Source organism: Polyodon spathula, chromosome 19 (genome assembly GCF_017654505.1).
Source record: "Polyodon spathula isolate WHYD16114869_AA chromosome 19, ASM1765450v1, whole genome shotgun sequence".
NCBI lineage: Eukaryota > Metazoa > Chordata > Actinopteri > Acipenseriformes > Polyodontidae > Polyodon > Polyodon spathula.
This window is the reverse complement of record NC_054552.1, coordinates 31,298,047-31,317,149: the sequence shown is the minus strand read 5'-3', so window position 1 is coordinate 31,317,149 and position 19,103 is coordinate 31,298,047. Positions and strand designations below refer to the sequence as shown.

The 19,103-nt window shown below is 41.3% G+C and overlaps 1 protein-coding gene across 1 annotated transcript; it reads left to right on the top strand.

Moving 5' to 3' along the window:
- Positions 1 to 3,973: 3,973 nt before the first annotated feature.
- LOC121294289 (treslin-like) lies at positions 3,974 to 17,549 on the top strand. The gene is made up of 22 exons (XM_041217861.1): positions 3,974 to 5,111; positions 5,472 to 5,775; positions 6,013 to 6,248; positions 6,531 to 6,771; positions 6,922 to 7,054; positions 7,219 to 7,358; positions 7,595 to 7,795; positions 7,906 to 8,057; positions 8,590 to 8,690; positions 9,315 to 9,408; positions 9,872 to 9,954; positions 10,152 to 10,379; positions 10,602 to 10,689; positions 10,815 to 10,893; positions 11,229 to 11,369; positions 11,597 to 11,693; positions 12,381 to 12,442; positions 12,731 to 12,880; positions 13,180 to 13,325; positions 13,409 to 15,950; positions 16,305 to 16,430; positions 16,586 to 17,549. The coding sequence occupies exons 1-22, from the start codon at positions 4,419 to 4,421 to the stop codon at positions 16,726 to 16,728; spliced, it is 6,180 nt and encodes a 2,059-aa protein (XP_041073795.1). The 5' UTR covers positions 3,974 to 4,418; the 3' UTR covers positions 16,729 to 17,549.
- The last annotated feature ends 1,554 nt before the right edge of the window (positions 17,550 to 19,103 follow it).

Sequence of the window (19,103 nt, the reverse complement as noted above, 5' to 3'; positions counted from 1 at the left end):
TTGAGCATGCAAGCAACCAGAACAATCTACAACACTAACTTAAATGCAAGGAAACAAACATTCCTGCGATTTCCGATCACACTGTGACAAACTTATTTACACCCTATTCACAACCGCAGAACAGGATTCCAGTGATTCAACCACAGGCTGCCAACCTTGGAGTAAAAACAAATACAAATGATTACCTCCAAGTTTAACCTGCTTAGTGTTGTGAAGCTCGCCACGTTTGATTTGTACATCCGCGTTTTATTCCTGGGAGACTGGCTTGCGGTCTTGTTTCCATTTTAGCTATTGACTACATGCCGGAGCAGGGACATATGAAAACCAAACAAAAAGGCGAGATGACCTTCAATAGGTTATTCTTATTTAATATCACTCGTGATTACACCACGAATCTTATCACAATAAAGACGACGCTCTTCAAATACGTTCTACAATTTCACAAATACCGATCCCAGCTGAACGATCACTTGTAGAATTTCACCAAAAAACGCACGCAACGCAACACATGCTCTATATAATAAGAGCCAATATTCAGTATGCACGGCTCGGCTTTACTGTGGCTCGCAAGCAAGGCTGCACAATTGAAAATGAATGCGATTCTGAAATACCAAGCGCGTGTACTTTCACTAAACGCAAACAGCAGCATATATTTCAGATGAATTTGTTTGACAAAACGATTAAAAGACCGCAAGTAACAATCTTAGGTAGAATTTAAGTACCATAACTTCATGTTTATTAATAAAACTCAGGAGAAAACGAGAAAGTACAAGACTCGACCCCTTCTCGAATGGCGAGTTACCTACACAATTGTATAACTTGGGTAGAATGAGAATTTCACCTTTTATGGCTCGAACAAAAAATCTGCACAACAGTAACACGACCTGCTCGCAAACAAGGCGATAGACAGAACATAAGGTACCTGCGTTCCCAGACCTCAACATGTGTGCGTGTGTGGTTTTATTCAAATCGTAACCCGGCTTTCATTCTTAAAACATTAAAAATAACACACCCGTGTTGAACAATCACAACTTCTGCATTTGCACAAAACACGGAGCTCTCTCTCTCCGTCTTGGTAGTGAAAAAAAATCTAGAACTTCGTTCCATTAATTATAATACATCAATAATGCCCTGTAAATTGCTTTAGAATAACTTATACAAGCTACAGCAGTTCCGTATTCAAGTCCCGGAAAGAACTCGATATGTAAACAAAGTATACAATAATAATTAACACACGTAATAAGACATCCATTTCATGGCGTTTTACCTCTCTGGGGTTTTGTTTTGCTGGAGTCTGTCCTTCTTAACGGTCCAATTCCCCAAAGTTGAAATAGCACGCAGCGACGATAGCTACTTTCTCAAGTTTACACTTTGAAAGTCCAGACTGAACTCCACCTGGTTGCAAAACGACATCTTCTAGTACTAGTACTTGGCAAACTGGTTCTGGGCATGATCTCCCTCGATCTCTACTGCTGCCTGGCGCTGACTCGCACACACAAAAGCATCACATGAGATTGCGCACACAAAACCACAAGCAGAAGCGTCGCCTTCATTACCGGGAGCAGAACTTTCCAGGAACCCGGGACTGTCTGACGTGGGTTACAACTTAAACACGTGTGCATTTCACAACTTGAACCGAAAAGCCAGGAAGATCCGTGTCACAAGCAAGTTCTCCCAAACAAATTAACCGATCAAAACTCCACACGCTGTCGTAAATACAGAGAACACAACACCGGACTAGTAACACCAAGAGCACATCCCGGACTCACCTTTCAGCCCAACACGACTCTTGAGATGTACTCCCCTCAGAGTCCCGTTACTTCGCTTCGATTGAGTAATGTAGCGAGTGTCTCCAGCAAAGAAACAGTGCGCTGTTCCGCCAGTCTGTCTCGTTTTCACATTCCTCCTGGGACTCGCTTCTAGGTGTCCCCAGTGGGAATCATTCTCTAGCAATGCAATCCACACAGAGTCTAGATCTCGCGTCCACTATCCACGGCCCGGGCTCCTTGCTGTCCCTTCCTGACTCGTCCCGGGTGAAAGCCCTTAGAAGAGAGGTCTTGACTCTGTTTTAAACCGCTCTGCTGCTCCTCGCAGGCGGCAGCAGCGTCGGCGCCATGTCTGAGCTGCAACCCAGCTCTCCGCGCTCCGCTATCGGTGCTTCAGCAAACACCCCGTCCAATGATCAGCGGCATGCAATCCGATACTAACTCCAGGAGCCAGATATGTCGGTCCCCGCTTGTTGTACTAAAGATTGCTTTGTAACTTTTTAAATATTCCCTGTGTTTTCCAAAAAACTTCCAAGTGATTATATTTTTTGTTCACCCTTCTCTTCCCTGACCTTAACGCAACGAGTGCACGGAATTCCTCCTGGCACATCCGCTTACTTTAACCCCCTCCTCCCCGATGAGCTCCGGGACTTGCAAAATTAAAAAAAAAAAAAAAAAAAAAAATACAAACCTTCCTCCCCACGCGTGACACACAGACCTACGCGGATAAACAAGCAGTCCACGAACTACAGGAAACGACGTCAACTGGATTGCAGGAATGCGTACCAGTGACACGTAACAAAAAGTCTAGCCACGCCTCTTCCCCAGTCCCATTAAAATTACGATCGGCTAAACTGTGTTCCACTCGCGCCCCCTGCTGGCGTCCTGAAGTGTTTGAATTGTCCCGGGTTTTATTCTATTCTAAATGAACCAAGACTCCCCTCATTGATAGAGCATTTATCAGGGTTACAAAGCATAACTGGTGAAGGATAATTAGTTCTTTATAAATCTCCCAGGAATCTGAGAATGGAGGTTACGCGTTACTACCTTTCCCCCTCTTTCAGGGTCTATATTTTCTGACCAACCAAGGCTTAGGCAGGTTACAAAAATTAGATTTGTATTTAAAATGTCATAGTTAATTACAAAAAAAAAAAAAAAAACGATTCGGTCTGTTGACGGTTTAGTGTTGCCAGAACATTTCAGCAGTAGGACTTGCATAAACGTACTTATTTCACAGATCAACAATCCTCACAACTACTTCGCACAGTTACCTACCTTCAAACCTTACTCTCTGTCCATATTCCTGAAACACTCGGCTTTTTGTGTATGTGTGTGTAACATGAACAGAGTCCCAAACACGTTATCCCAAGGCAAGTCTGTCTTCAGTGATGCAATCCAGAATTACACCACCTGAACTCAATAATTGCATTAGTAGGTCTGCGGTTTATCGGGGCGTGTACACGTCACGCGTTCAAGTGAGAACCGCGCTGTGATTGTGGAAACCCTACTCGGGGTTATCCTAATGAACACACGTGTGGGCTGTTTAAATAAACCAATCATATACTGCGTGCGTGTGTGTGTGTGTGTGTGTGTGTGTGTGTGTGTATATATATGTATATCTATATATATATATATATATATATATATATATATATATATATATATATCCCCACTTGCTGTATTCAAGATTGCTTTAAAACACTTTAAATGCCATATGCTTTGGAAATAATTAATGAAGGTTGCATTAACAGTCTGTCCTGTTATATTAACTAATTAACTATATATGTTCATTTAAACAAACACAAAAATAAGAGTAATGCATTCTTGTCGAGGCAATAATATATACACCTTAGTTGTTATCTTAAGCGTTTATTGTAAAACACTAAAACTATTTATTCTGTATATAGTAATTGAAAAGAATAATAAAATGTAAACAGGACGGAGGTATCCACGACTGTCCCACTCGACCTCTTTAAATTTTAAAAAATATCTGTTAAATTTGACATAGCCAATCACAGACAGCGGAACGGCACTTCTTTACCACATGCGTACCAATCGTGACGCGCTTTCCGTGGAATGTGTCCAATCCGAATTAGCCGCTGGCACATATGATTCTTATCCAATTGAAATGGGATCCTAGATTACAGCCAATGGGGGTAGAGAGTCCAGTGGTGAGCGCGAAGGGTTTGAGGCAGCGAAGAAGAAAACCAAAGATGGCGGTCACTGAAGTGTTTGTCCGAGGAAAACAATAATTATTTTTGTGTTACTTTTGGCAGCTAAAATTAGAGTAAAACAGATGCATCCGTTATACGAGTAAACGGCGGTTATAAATATGTATATACATTAATGATTTCGATTCATTTTTTAGAAATGATGCTCTGTTTACGATAATGTATCTTTTAGTGGGGGGTAGTTGTTATGCATCGCAGCACGCATTGTAACATATACTGTAATGAAATAATATTATACTAATACAATTAGAATAGCATTTTGAGGTAAAACTATGTTATTGTTTTTAAGTACATTTTTAGCAAACAAAACAAATTTATGTGATTGATTATAAACAGAAAAATACAAGTAGCCTGGCTGTCTTGATTGTTTCAAATGAACAACTTTTTTTTTTAATTTTTGAAAAATTACACTAATTGCAAGATGGTTTCTCGTAATTTAGTGTTTCTGATCGACACATCGAGTTCTGGAGACAGGGCTGTCTTGGGTGGTGTTTCTGCCCAGGCGAATCTCCTGGAACACGGTGTTTTGAAAATCCTCAGTTATTTTGGATGCAGGTTTGGTTTGGAAAAGGTCAAATGGGGGTACAAATTCTACAACTCGCGTGGAGCCAGGGGCAAAATATACCGAGCTTCCGATTTTAGGGAGCTCAAAGCCAAGAACTTCGAGGATTTCGAAGGGGAGTGTCGGTCTAGATTTGAAGAAAACCAGGCATGGGAGACTTTGAACAAGGGGAAACTATTGGCACCCAAGGCGCAGGTTATCCAAACAGCACTGAAAGAGACTTTGCTGGATTTTCAGTGGGACAGGCCTGACATCACCTCCCCGACCAAACCAGCCCTGCGACCCAGGAGGCGAGGGCAGTTGCCTGGCAGCAAGGTGCCACCGAACCTCGCTTTGGCAGAAGACGAGTCATCACTGAAAAGCCAGAATGTGGTGTTTCTCGTCTCTGCGTGTCCGCACTCCACAGCAGAGCTTCAGGCGTTCATGTGCTCCGGTAGCACGAGTGATCCCTATAAAGATGTTTTAGAAGACATCCTGCCCAGGGCTGTCCAGGAGATGATTTTCCAGAATAAAGTTGCTTTGCATTGGCTGGATACTACAGAGTGCAGGAAGGTAGGACGCATAACAGATGTTTAAAACGGTTTACTGTTGTCTCTGCACTACATTTCTACTGTGTTATACAATCTAAAAATACAAACCTTTATTTTAACTTCATTCTCCCATGTTTTGACACCATTGCTTACACTTTTTGAAATCTATATATATATATATATATATATATATATATATATATATATATATATATATATATACTATTTTATACATTCTGACGTTAATCTTGTCTAGAATCAGTTTTGCAATATAAGCACATTGTGGGGGGAAAAGGGCAAGGGATTCATTGTAGCAGAAAGACATCCCTCATGGGGGAAAAACCTGGACTAAATAGTTTTTTGTGTGTGTTTGTTTCTACAGCTAATGGAATCTACAGATCATGCTGGGTATGAAGTTCTATCTGAGGTGTTGAGACTGGCTGGCGGGAGTTTAGTGCCTTTTCACGGTATTCTTGGACAATCCTTATTGGGCAGAGATGGTGCAGGAGCGGGAGTATCACCTTCAATGCAGTGCTGGCCTTTCACTGGAGGTTCTCCCATCCATCTGCATGGAGTAAGAGAAGCAGTGTTCCCTTTTGACTCCAGCATTAATTATCTGATGTCTTCAGAGCGGATCTACCGTGCTGCTTTTCCTGTGCAGTATGGATTTCTGCGCTATGGAGAAGGTAAAACATATTTAGGTATTAGACCCCACCTCAAAGTTGACAAAGGCATATTGGACAGAGAGCAGACGCTTAAGCCCATGAAACTCAGTGCTGTGTTTTTGCCATTGATAAATTCATAAACAATTCCCCTGCAGATGTTTGTTCATTGAATTTGGCATAGTTGAACAAATTCATATTCTAATTAGGCACTGGCCAGATAATGATTTTCTTTTCCTTTGGTTAATATTTTTGTGGCAGACATGATAATTTGCAGCATTTCCCTGGAGTCCATGTCCACAAGACAGAGCGCTTTGCCCAACCCGGTTAATGTAACATTGAAAGAAGCCCTTATAGACTGGAGCTGCCTGAAACCCAGGGCGATGAGAACTGACACCTGGGTGCTTCAACAGGCTAAGGAAACCACTGGGAGTTATGAAGAAAAAATTTCATTTCAACAACTTTTAAAGGAGCTTGCTGTGCAGGGTCTTCATATGGTGGGTTATTTTACAGTATATCATTTAAATTTTTGTCCTTAACATAAGAATAAGAAGTTGTTTTTTTTCTTTTTGTCCTATGATAATTATAAATGTTAATGTTTTATTTGTTTAAAAAGTGTTTCCATGAGGCAGCAGAAATATAACTGTGTGGTGTTTTAATATCAGACATGTTTTTAGTTTAAGGAAGTATTTAAAAGTACAGGTACATTAATCAAGAGAACATAAAATAGGTTTAAAGAATCAACTGACTCATTTGCTGTTTGTTTTTGGTTGTTTCAGGTTGTTAGCATTGATGTGAGTGGAGGTTTCCCTCCCTGCACTGGGGTCCTGTCGCCACTCTCTGCCACCACAGCTTTGCTCACCCTACTTTACCCAGAACCTACATCTGATGGAGGCCTCTTGCTGAATGAGTTGGTGTCCCAGGGTAGCGACGAACTTTCCACAGACTTACCCGACATAGTCTCTAGTGTCTTAAACCATGTTTATGATTGCATAGAGGACGAGCAAGAGAACAGCACAGGTGAGGTGCTGCAGTACAGTTATTCAGTGGGTCCTGCAAAACAAAATAACACTGCTTTTATCATCTCTTTGGGATAGTAGTAGTGTGGTATTGTGTTTTTTGTATATTTTTATTAGATATTTTTTTTTCTTTTCCCTCATACTCTTGTAGAAGACCCTTCTATCCCTGACTGGGCACAGCAGGAGCTGTCCTTGACCCACCCAGGGCCATCAGCTCTTGTGGAGGGCTGGTTCCCACTGTCTGATCAGTCAGGACTCAGTTCCAACTTGATGGAGTCAATCAGGTATTTCATGTACTATGCAAGATTTTGATATATGCACAATATCTGTGTAAATGTTCAAGTAAGAGAAACAGTAACTGTATTTTGTGGGAGTATCTTTTTTTTTTTTTTACTATGACAATGACTGATACAATGTTGTTACCTGATAGAAGTGTTTCTGTCGGCAGGTTACTGCACGCTGCCCCTGAGGAGGGTGAGCTGGATGAAGGAAAGAGCTCAAACCCAGAGGAGGATCTAACAATCTGTTTGTCTGAACTATACCAAGGAGCAGCTAGCTTAGATTCAGAGCAGCAAGGCAAGAAAAGATGTAAGTATAACAGAGTCTCATCTCAAGTTTTGCTTTACTGAGTCCCACACAAGTGCCATAAGTTCATATCTCTGCAGGTATTGTAAAGAACAATTTGTTTGCATTTTGCCGTGCCATCATTAGTAGTTTGGTATGTGATTTTCAGGAATTGTAATATAATGCCAACTACTATTTTAGTCTTTTGTTATGTGTGTGTGTGTTTTTTTTTAACACAATTATTTTTTCTTACCTTCCAGCTGGCGGACCCTGTACTCCAGTAAGACAGAAGATGAAGACCATGAGCCGTTCCCTCCAGATGCTGAATGTGGCCCGGCTCAATGTGAAGGCACAGAAGAGTCAGCCAGACGAACCTCAGCCCAGCGAGAGGGGACCTGTCAAGCGTGGAAAGAGGCGATCGGGAGACAAGCAAGGAGGGAAGGCAGGTGGCAATTCAACACGTAAGTCTCACCTGTTCTGCCTCCTCATTTATGTCGAGTTGAGATAAGAAAAATAAATTAACTTCCTCTCTTGAGATTTTGCAATTAGGTTTTTGTGTTGTCGTTCTTAGATTTTAAAAGTGAAGAGGAGCTTCTGTCCCATCTTAAGGAGAGTTACCAGAAGGCTGTGACCGAACGAGACTCCTCTCTGGTTACACAAGTCCAGAGCTTCCTTATTCTCATTAAAACATTTCTGAAATCAGCAGACAATCAAGAACTGGAGGTAAGCTGAAAATGTTTGTTTTATCGGAAGGATGTTGATTACAGCTTTGAGTGTGTGGGAAAGGTTCTTATCAAGAACTCTCCCCTCAAACCTCTAAATGCCATTAATGGGAATGCAGGGGCTTTATTTGATAGCCTTTTGAATGGAACACTTAATATTCCTCCTTGCTGCGCTTCTCATTTTATTTAATAATTATATTTATCATGCTGAGAATGTCTTGTATTTATGTGAGGTCCTATGAGATGCAGAAGTAAGTTACAGCAAATGAAATACTTGAAAATGATGGCATAAAACATATTCTTATTATAAAGCTGTAAAGGACATGGTTTGATGTCAGATCCAAAAATAATTCATTTCATTAATGGACAAGAAAATGACCAGGTGTCAGATTTATACACATTGTGGGATAGCAAGCAGTTTCAGCTTAATATTTAATACTTATTTTGAACTGATGAGATGTGACTGAGGCAGCAAGAGGCCCATTTATGATACATAGCAAAAAAAATCAATATTTCATCCATCTCTGTTGCAGGTGAATTGTGCCCAATTTGTGCAGGAAAACCTTGTTAAGTCCAGTAAATTGATCAGACAGCAGTATGCAAACGCACAAGACAATGAAGCAAAGGTTCGCGAGTGAGTATCTAGGGCTTGTAATTTGTTTGTGCTGTATTTTAAATTGTATTTATTTTCATAACAAATATAAGAACATTCTCAATTATTTGAAGAAATACCAAAATAAATGTTTTTACTTTGTTGTAAAGAAATTGACATTTGTCTTTGAATTCTAGTTTGTGTTTTAGTATTTTTTCATTGAACAATATTGAGTGCTGATTGGTTATAGATAAATTATTTGTAACAGTTTATTTGAACACATTAACGCAGATGTGTTGTGTTATGATACACCAAGTTAAGAGAAAATACAAACACCAGCTTAAACATTCCAGACAGATTGCATTTTAATTTTTTTTTTTTAAATTTTAATGACACTGCTTGTGAGCCTTTTAATGACACTACTTATGTGGGTCTTCCTGTGGACATGGATTCCCTTGATGGTTCCATTGCAATACCAAAAAGACTGATGAAACAAAAAACATGAATTACTAATACCGGTCAGTTATTTCAAGAAACTGACATGCAAGGTGATGCAAAACTGGTGGTCAGCATGGACAAAAATGGTTTACCTGAAGTAAATAAGGACGGTTTCCTTTTGGACTTCATGATTGAAGATGTAATGCTTGTATTGTGGTTACTGCCCAGGTGTCAGCTGCAGGTTGTGCTGCGGTTGGAGATGTGTCTCCAGTGCCCTTCTGTTCAGACTGACACGGACCGCCTGGAACAACTGGTAGAGGAGGCAAGTAAAACTGAAGAAAGTTTCTTTTACTGTCTGTATTACAGTAATGAAACATAGTAACACATTTAAATAACTTTAATAAGTTCATCTGTAAAAATGCAGGTGAATTGACCGCTGCATTGCCATTTTGCTTTTATTTATATTACACATACAGTGCTGCTATGTTTTTATGTGAAATTTTAAACCAAATGCGCAAATGTGTTTGTTCTATAAATCCATACTACCTACGGTGCCAGTTAGATTTCTACTTTATCTCGATCTTTAGTTACTTCAGTTAGTAAAAACTGGGTCATAACTGACACCTTGTGGCTGACGAGAGAAGTAGAAGAATGAGTATTTCACACTTTTTGCTTTTCAGAGAGGAAATTGCATTGTTTGTAGACTTTAACTAAGTCTTTAACTGGCTGACCTCTATTTTAACTTGGCTGGTTCTTTAGTATTCTGTTTTTTTCTGTAAATCCAGATTACAGATATGCTGCGCATTCTCTCCTTGACTAAAGACCCTTCTTACCTCACTAAGTTCCTTGAAGAAGAGATCCTTATAGTGTAAGTCTTTAACCGTTTAATTTACATGTATGCATATATTTGGAAGTGTTGGTTAAAGTTGTGTAGGCTTGTAACGCTGCATGGCCTGTATGTAAACTAAATATACCCTAGATAAGAGTAGTAATACATATCTGTGTGATTGTACCATCCAGAAGGAACTAAAACCTTAACAGGCAAGAATTATTTTTCTTTTGCAGGTACCTCAACACTGTTCCAACGATCCTTGGGGATATGTACTCCAGTCTGGGCACACAGCTGCCTGAAAAGTTGGCTGCACTTCTTCCTTCAGATTTCTTTAGCGACGAGTCAATGACACAGGAGAGCAACTCTCCAGCTGCTTCACAGCTTTCTGCAGCCCCCAGTACATCCTCAGCTGGGGGGGGATGTCTTGAAGACCTGCGCACCAGATCAGCAGAGAAAAAAAGGTGAGACTGCCCCCAAGAAAGTGGACTAAAGTGCAGAACATGGAAACTGTGTAGCCAAAGGTGTATCTACAGTGTGGCCTGGGTATTTGTTTTGTTTAAATATTACACCTTCATCTGAACTTGCAGATATGTGTTCTGTAGAATAGATATTTGTCAGTGTGTGTGTGTACCCTTTTAAATGTGTGTGAAAAACCACCTTTACTATTTCATTTATTTTTTTAGGAGTGGTATGCTGACTCGTCATCGAAGCATGAGTGATGCATCTCAGAGTTTACGGCAAATTGAAATGCCCAAGAAGTCTACAAGAAGGGTAACCAGACTGGGGGGGATACTTTATGGGGAAAATCCTGCAGTATACTTCTCAAAAGATCATTTGTAAGTAAACGAAATGCGTGGAACAGGTTTTAATATTGCTGATTTTGTCTTATTTTTTAGGAAAGGGTCAAGTCTCGTCTTTCTTTTGCTGTGGAGCTACCTTGTCCTGAACCTCCACCACCCAAAGAAGTAGTACAAGGTGAATATTTCAAGTCATTTGTTGTTCACACATAAAGTAACTTCTGGGACAACATTTTTATTTTGATAGGTGACCTGTTTTGTCATTTTTAGAATGTTTGTTTAAATTCAAAGATACCTATTAAACAATCTTGAGCTCCATTTTATCTCATTATGGTTGAATTCTTTTCTTGGAAGCCAGCTGGGCTACTTGTGGGTCATATAGTCTGGGTGTCAATTCCATTCCCACTTGTTCCTACTTGACCATGTCTCCCCAACTTGGCTAATAAGAGCAATGTGTATGGAAGGGGTCTTTTCTGCTTAGCTTGTGCTTTTTACTAATGTCTGTTTCTGCAGAGGTAACAAAGGTACGCCGGAACCTGTTCAATCAAGAGTCACACACTTCTATTAAAAAAGCTAAGCTACCAAGGAGCCAGTCTGTATCTGCTGTGGAGGGACTGAGGCACAAGCGTTCAAGGTCTAAGGAAGATGTGAAAGGTAATGGCAGTTGTCCTCTAGAACACAATTGTTTGCATAATGTTATATAATAATATCATACAAATATATAACAGTATTGAAGTTGATTGTTGAAGGTGTGGTTTCTGCAACTTTTAATATAAAAGTAGAAATCTGTTAAATGTAGCTGACTGGATCTGTCAGTACAAAGGTTCTTGTGACTTGTTTTTAGTATGTGTTCTTTATGCTGAATGTTGTACTGTTTCCAGTTTCAGATAATCACAAGCTTCTGACTAAAAAGGTCTCGGAAACACCTCTGCACAAGCAGGTCTCAAACAGGCTGCTGCACAGACAGATTAAAGGAAGGTCAGTACCACTGATACTCCAGGGCTGTTTCCATGGCTTCAAAAAGCCGTAAACTGCTCTTGTTTGCTATTTTTAATGAGAGTTTGCTACAATAATCAGTTGCATATCCAGAATAAGGGCGGAGGTGTAAAAAGGTGGATAAATTAATCCTGTTTTAAATACCCTTATCTACAGCTGTAAGAATTACTATATTCACGCAATTATTGTTTTCAGATTCAGCTTTTATTAGGGAGCTCCCCTAAGTCCCTTGTTTAGAAAGATACACGGTATTGATGCTTGTGACAGAGTAGCTGTGTGGGTGCGTGCATTCGCTGCTGAGTGAGATCGAGATGGGGGTTGAAGTTGATACGCCCCCTGCAGGCGAACAGGATTTATTTACATATTAACACATTGAACAGCTCACATGACACTACCAGCAATGGCAGCGCACGGAGCACATACAACACACAATATGAAAACTTTGGTAGGATCTACAATCTCTGAACTAATCTTCTCTGTTCAATAATAAACTGACGTTGCTGAAGAGGTTGATCATGGTGGATAAACGGTTAGGGAGGATACGTGACGGATTACTGTATTTTAGTGCTCATAAGTGTCTTAAATTAGATCCTTAACTACTGCCAGTGATACCAATAACACATTATTGAAGTTTGTACTGTAGTGAATTGTATTTTCTATATGATTCAGGAACTCGATCACTGCTTCTGACGTCTGCATTGTGGAGGAATCCCCTGTGAAGCCAGAAAACGGTGAGTTTGCTCTTCACCTGGCTCAGGTAAAATAGTCTAAGACTTGCTCTAATCTGGGCATGTAAAACTAGCCATCGTTATGTAAACTGGGAAAACATCTACACACACCTGCCAATAACTTTGCAATATATATTCACAGCTTGAAACCCCAGCAACAAAGGTGTAGGGAGAACAAATCATTTTGTGTAAATAAAGGTTGCGAACTGAGGTGTTGTAATCCGGACTGTCATTTCCCACCATCAGCCAATGCTCTTCAAAGCAATCGTTCATTTTAATTTCTGATTGTAGAGACTGACTTGAGAAGGAGCCCTCGAATCAAGAAGCTGTCTTTTGGCAGGAGGCACTCCAGCTCCTTCTACTCCAGTTCCCAGCCACGGTCTCGGAACCTGGAGAGGGTCCATTCGGCTTCCCAACTGACCCTGAGTGATAGCAAAGCAGGTGAGTACGGCACTTGGCTTGCAGGTTATCAGCAAGGTCCACACTTTAGAAATACCTTTTTTCCTTCCTTTTTAAATATGGTAAAATAATCCTCCTGTGATGATTTTCAGTTTACTGTTTTTGTAGATTGCAGTATGTCTATGGGGAGAAGTAAACGAACAACTACTATTTACTAGCAGGGGAGGTGGGTGTTACTAGATTGAGTGTTGGTGTACTTGCTGATGCTGGGTAAAATGTAGGTAATTTCACTAAGGTATTACTTTTCTGTGTGTGTAATCGAAACAATGCTTGTATTTCAGGCACGCTGAATATTCAGACCATCAGGTCTCCAGTACGGCTGCTGTTTGGTGCCATGGTCTCTCCCAGCCACTCTGAAGCCTGTGGCTCCAGGGAGGAGAGAAGGGCTGGTATGGAAGAGCAGGTTTCTGAGAAACTAGAGTGTCAGGTACGTGCCACACCATGTCACTAATACAGTGCCATTAAATTGTTGAAGGAGCAAAACTAGTTTGAATTTCATTTATTCTACAGACTCCTAAGAAAACTCCTAGAAAAACTCACAGGAAGCTATGGAGCCCCTCGGGCAAAGGCGTAACTCTTCGGAAATCTCCACGTACACCTCCCAGGATCCCATGCCAAAGCCCTGTGATGAGCCCTGTCCTGGGAATAAGATCAGAGACACATGGGTCGTCATCTTGGAAGTTAGGTGGCAGTCCTTTCAAATCTCCTATCCGGAGAAGCCAGCGTTTGGTATTGGGAACTCCTCTCAAGGATAGATCGCCAGGCAACCATCTGAGGACACCTGTAAAGAACTTTGTGGAATCCCTATTGCCCGCAAGAACAGATGCAAAGTCTGGTATTTCAGAAAGCCCAACAAGAACACCCAAAAAAACTGTGACCTGGTCTCCTTCTCCACACAAACCCAGGCTTCAAGGACAAGCTCATGTGGCGTTCAAAACACCGGAGTCCCCAAGAATGTTAAGGACACCTACAAAAAACGGTACCCCAAGAAAGAGTCCTCAAACACCAGGTACGCCAAGAGCGTTAATGAGAACCCCTCAAAAAGCAGGTACCCTGCAAACTCCTACAAGATCCCAGAGAATAACAAATTCACCAGCAACTTTAATGAGCTGCCGGGGTCCGTGTACTCCCAAATCTCCAGTGGGAACGCCACCAAAACAAATTGCCACAAGAACTTCATTGAGAATCACAGGACAATTAGGCACGCCAAGAAAAAGTCTTTCACTATTTGTAAATTCCCCCCAGAAGGCAGGACATTTTACCCCAGAAAAAGAACCTTGGAAAACAAGTTTGGTTGTACCCCTAACTCCAAGAACACCTAAAGCCTCCAAATCCTGTACGCCATTGAGAAATGATACTGGAGCAGAGCTTTGTGGCAAGTCCTCCCCTGTTAAACAACCTGCTAGGACTCGACAGAAAAGTCCTCTCATTCCACAGAGGATTCTTACAAGGTCAGGAGGAACACCTTTGAAAGGCACTCCTTCTAAAAACCCTGTATGGACTCCATTGAAAAGTAGCAACGATGATATCACACTAAGGAAACACCTTCAGAAGATGGGTGGAACAACTTTAACAGACAGACTAGAGACCGCTGATACAACAGCTCTTGCAAATGCATTTTCCAGCTCTCCTGTTAAGGCTAACACCGTGAGCAAGTCACTGGGTGGCAGAAAGAATCGGGAGAAAACCAAATTGTTTTCAAGTTCAAGGTCTTGTGGGTACCTGCAGCAGACTGCCAACACTGATGAGATTAGTGCCCCTAAACCGAAGAGAGCCTTCAAGTCAGACAGCATGGGCAGCACCCAGACAGGTGTTGACTCTGTGTGTAAACGGCTGGCAGGATTCTCGGACCTCTCCCAGAACAAAGTCAGTTCCCAGTCTGACGTGGTATCTGTTTCAGAGAGGCTGGACTCGTCTTCCCAGGCTAGCACATGCACATCTGGGTCTTTCGCAACAACAGAAGAGGAGGAGAGCATTGAAATCTCTGAAGCCACAATCTTAAAAACAGAGGATCTTAAAATGAATATTTGTTTCACCAGAAAACCCTCAAAGTCTGATGAGGTGTTTGAATTTTCCTCCAGAAAACCAGGAGGCTCCTTCTCCACCCCTGGACCCAGGTATGGGTTCCGTTGTACCCCTGATCGCCAGCAGAGGCAGGCAGCCTCCCGTCTTGGGAGCCCAGAGGAACCCTCAAAGTTTTCCACTCCCCGGACCTCTCGAACACCTAGCCAACGGCGCAGCTCAGCCACTCCTGATACCCCCTCCTACCAAGTAGAGCTGGAGATGCAGGCTTCGGGACTGCACAAACTCAAGTTCAAACGAACAGATTCCTTTAACGCCAGGGAGACTGGTGTCGAGAGTAGCCTGAAGGCGATACCCCAGGGCAGCACAAAGATAAAAAGAGCAGAACCAGCCAGTCCGCTCACTCGTTACCCCAAGCGTAGGGACACTGGATATGCTTCCCCCTCTTCACTTTGCACTCATGGCACACCTGGCGAAACAACACCAGGAAAAGGTGGGGTGCAGACTTATATTTGTCAGTCCTACACCCCAACACGGCATTCCAGCACCCTCTCCCCTTCTGGAATCGGAGAAGCTGCCCGATGGACTCCATCACCTCAGAGACAAGGCAGGTCCACCCCGGAGAACCTCATCAACTGGCCCCGGAGGAAGAAGGCTGGAGGAGTAGGCGCAGGTGTTGGCGGTAAGGATAAGTGGGTAGTAGGTGTGCCTCTGAGCAAGGAAGCTGAAAATTTGAAATTGCTGGAGGATCCAGAGCTGGAAGGAGTCTGCAGGCTCCAGGATATTCAATCTTTAGATCATAGAGACAGTCAAGACTCTAGAGATGCGTTTGGTCTGAGGTCGAGGAAGCGAGGCAGCAGCGAGGCCTTTTCCCCAGATGAGGATGATGGTCAGAGGAGAGCGAAGAAACCCCTTCTAAGCAGGCTTGAGGATTCGGACATCGCTGGAGGTCTGTGTAACCGGTGGGGAGACAGCGAATCCCCGCAGTGCGACAACCAGTTTTTCATTGACGAAGACTGTGTCATCTCAGGTAAGATCGCTTTGGTTTAGACGTGCAGCTTCTCTAAGTCTTTGCAATCACTGTTCAGCAGTATTGCACTGACCACCTTACTGTGGACAAAATTAAATTAAGTGATTCCACTCGAAGGCATTCTAAGAGCATGTTGAGAACTTAATTTGTTGACAGGGCTTTTCAACTTGATTACTGTGCTCTGTTGTGGTTCTTGAGATTCTGTTAAGATATACTTGTCATCTGCTGTTAAAGGCCTGTCAAGAAAATGTTCCAGGTGGTGCTGAATCCAGATTTCAGGCAGCAGCCTATTAGTTTGGCCTTTCTTGCTACTCTACTGTATAATGTAATCGTAATGTATCTTTTTTTCTATAGATGTGACTCCGCCAAGCTGCAAATTGAGGAAGCCTGTATCTGCAAGTGGCTTGCTGGCGTTGACTCAATCTCCATTGCTGTATAGGGGCAAGACCCCTTCCTCAAACAAGAAAGGCTATCCAAGACGTGAGTTTGATTGAACTAGTGTACAGAAATGCTTTTTTGATGTACATTATGTTTTGCCGTTGGGGCTGTCTGTTTGGTTTGTGTAAATATTTCTACATTCTTTTTATTTGATTAAGACCTAGGTTCACAGATTGATATTGTAATCCTTTTCGCAGATGATGAGTCCGACCTGGACACGTCTTCACAGAAGGCGGCAGCAGTACTCACGGTCTCAGAGCAGGACATGTCCCCATTTAACAGAGCGCCCAGGCAGCGATCAGTGAACATGACCTACAGCAGAAAGAAGCTGTTGTCATAGTTCAAGACTCCAGCTGAAATATCTAATTGTGAAAGTTTTTTTTTTGTGTGTGTGTGTGTTTGTTTTTTAGAAGCCTGTTGATTTTAATTTATGTAAACCTGGGGAGTCTTTTTCAGGTCACACTGGCTAGAACACATTTCCCCTTGGTCAGTAGGTCACGCCACTAGGCTACAGGTTATCTATTGCAGTTTTGTGTACTTTTTTTCATAGTCAATTGACCACCTTAAGGAAACTTCATGTGTAGAGCAATTCAGTTCCTGCATCCAGTTCAGAACGTAATAGGACATTGTACTGGTTTTTACTGTAGACAGTTATATGAAATAAAAAGCAATATGAGAAATACTTTGTAAAAAAGACCTACACCGTGGCCTTGAAAGTTTTTATATTTGAAGGCCAGGTAGAATATTTTTTTTTGAGCAAATTATTCTGGTTGTGAATGATGTATTTTGTTATGTTTGTCTTTTTTAAATAAGGGGGCGATATGTAGAGTGTTTGTAAATATTATACAGATTATTTAAATGTTAGATTTGCTAATTAATGTGAATAACTGAAAATATTTTACACATTATTCAGTATAATAAAAATTCTTGTTTTGTAATGCAATGGAATTGCTCAGTGGTCAGAAGCCTTTTAAGGGTTTTAATTTCTTGGTTTACAAATATGTTTTGTATGTTTTTGAGTGGTTGGCATAGTGTTTGTATAATTGACTTCCAAGCTGCTGAAGCCAATGTATCCACCCCCTGCTGCTACCAACCACACCGGTAACAAAGATCAGTTTGCTATGTGGTTAGAGTCACGGTGTCTTTATCTTAACCAGAAAAACTCGCACACATATATAATGGTTTGAAGTATAAAGATAAATAAATACAAATGTGGGGTTCTGAAATTGTGAGTTCTAATAGAAAGTTTCCTGCTCATTGGTGCGGACAGTAAAAGAAGCGCCTCACTTCTGGGTTTTTGTACAATGCAGATACAAAGATGCAAGTAAAACGTAATGACAGGCATATACGTTCAGAGCCGTCAGTGGCACATTTCATGACCCTTTCCTGGAAGATGGGGCTGGGCACTAGCTGATCAGACTTACTCTAATCTCAAGCGGAAGAGTTCTTAAAAAAACTGGGCTCTCCCAGTCAGTCACCTAGCCAGCAGCAGCAGAGCCCACAGCAGCCAGCTCAGAAGTACAAGGTAGGCATACTGTCTATTTCATCTTGCTGAGGATTGAAATGCTTCACGCATATAACATGATCTTTTCTTTTTATGTTGGTGTTATGAAGGATGTTTTTATCTATACAAAAATATATGATTTACATGGCTAGCATTCCTCATGGTGCCTCTTTATTGTAGCCTAAATTGTGTGGAGTGTCCTGAGTTCTGCAATTAGAACCCTAAACTCTTAGTCTTCAGTAATCACTTTTTATGTTGGTTTCACAACATGAAAAGCAAAGCAGTCAAGCTTATAACTGTATGCTCTGGGTGCAAACTCAAGACATCTAGAAATATTTTGCATACATGGGGTAATGGATTTAAGAACCAGGACCAGTTATCCAACTTGTGTTTTATTAACCCAGTTTTCACTTTTGCAAGGACATGTGTTAAGTTATGTGTTTTGAATTGGTATAAATGTAGTGCCACTAAACGTTTGGGATTCCTTTCATAATAAAATCCTTTCAAGATGGGGATATCAAGCAATACCACCCCATTTAACGGTGGGTAGGGTTGCATTACATGTTGAACAGGCCCTTGTCACTTAAATGTCCGTTAAAACCTTGTTTGAAAGAGTTGGAGTCTTTGTGTTCTCTGGATGAGGAGGGGTTGCGTGTTCGTATCTTGAAAGGCATTTGTTTCTGGATAAGATCCAAGTGGACTCTGAACCGAGAAACATTGTCCTGTTACGAATGTATTGTGTGAACCATTTTTTAGAGTGCTTCATGGGATATTAAAGATCAAATTACTTAAAATAAGTAAATGACACTGCAAAATATTATCCGGTGTGGCTTTGTTATTAAGGGTTATGCAAACATGAAGCTTGGTTGGTGATGTGAGCACACACGCACACGTATGTGTATATACTGAGCATCAAAAGGAACTCATCACTATTATAATACATTTATTTTCGAAAAACAAATAAGGAATATAAATGATGGACATTGACAAAATGTTTTTGGCTTCTTTTAATCACTCGATCACTTGACCTTGACACGCCTGAGTGACTATGACTGAAGCATATGCACTTAATCACTTAATTAGTGAGACAATTGATTGGACACTGGATATGGAGTGGTTTCAGCTGTTGAATTGCAGGCTTGAATAAAAGCAATAAGAAACTCACAGAAAAACAAAAACAAAAACAAACAATATGCCACGTCTGTCAAGAG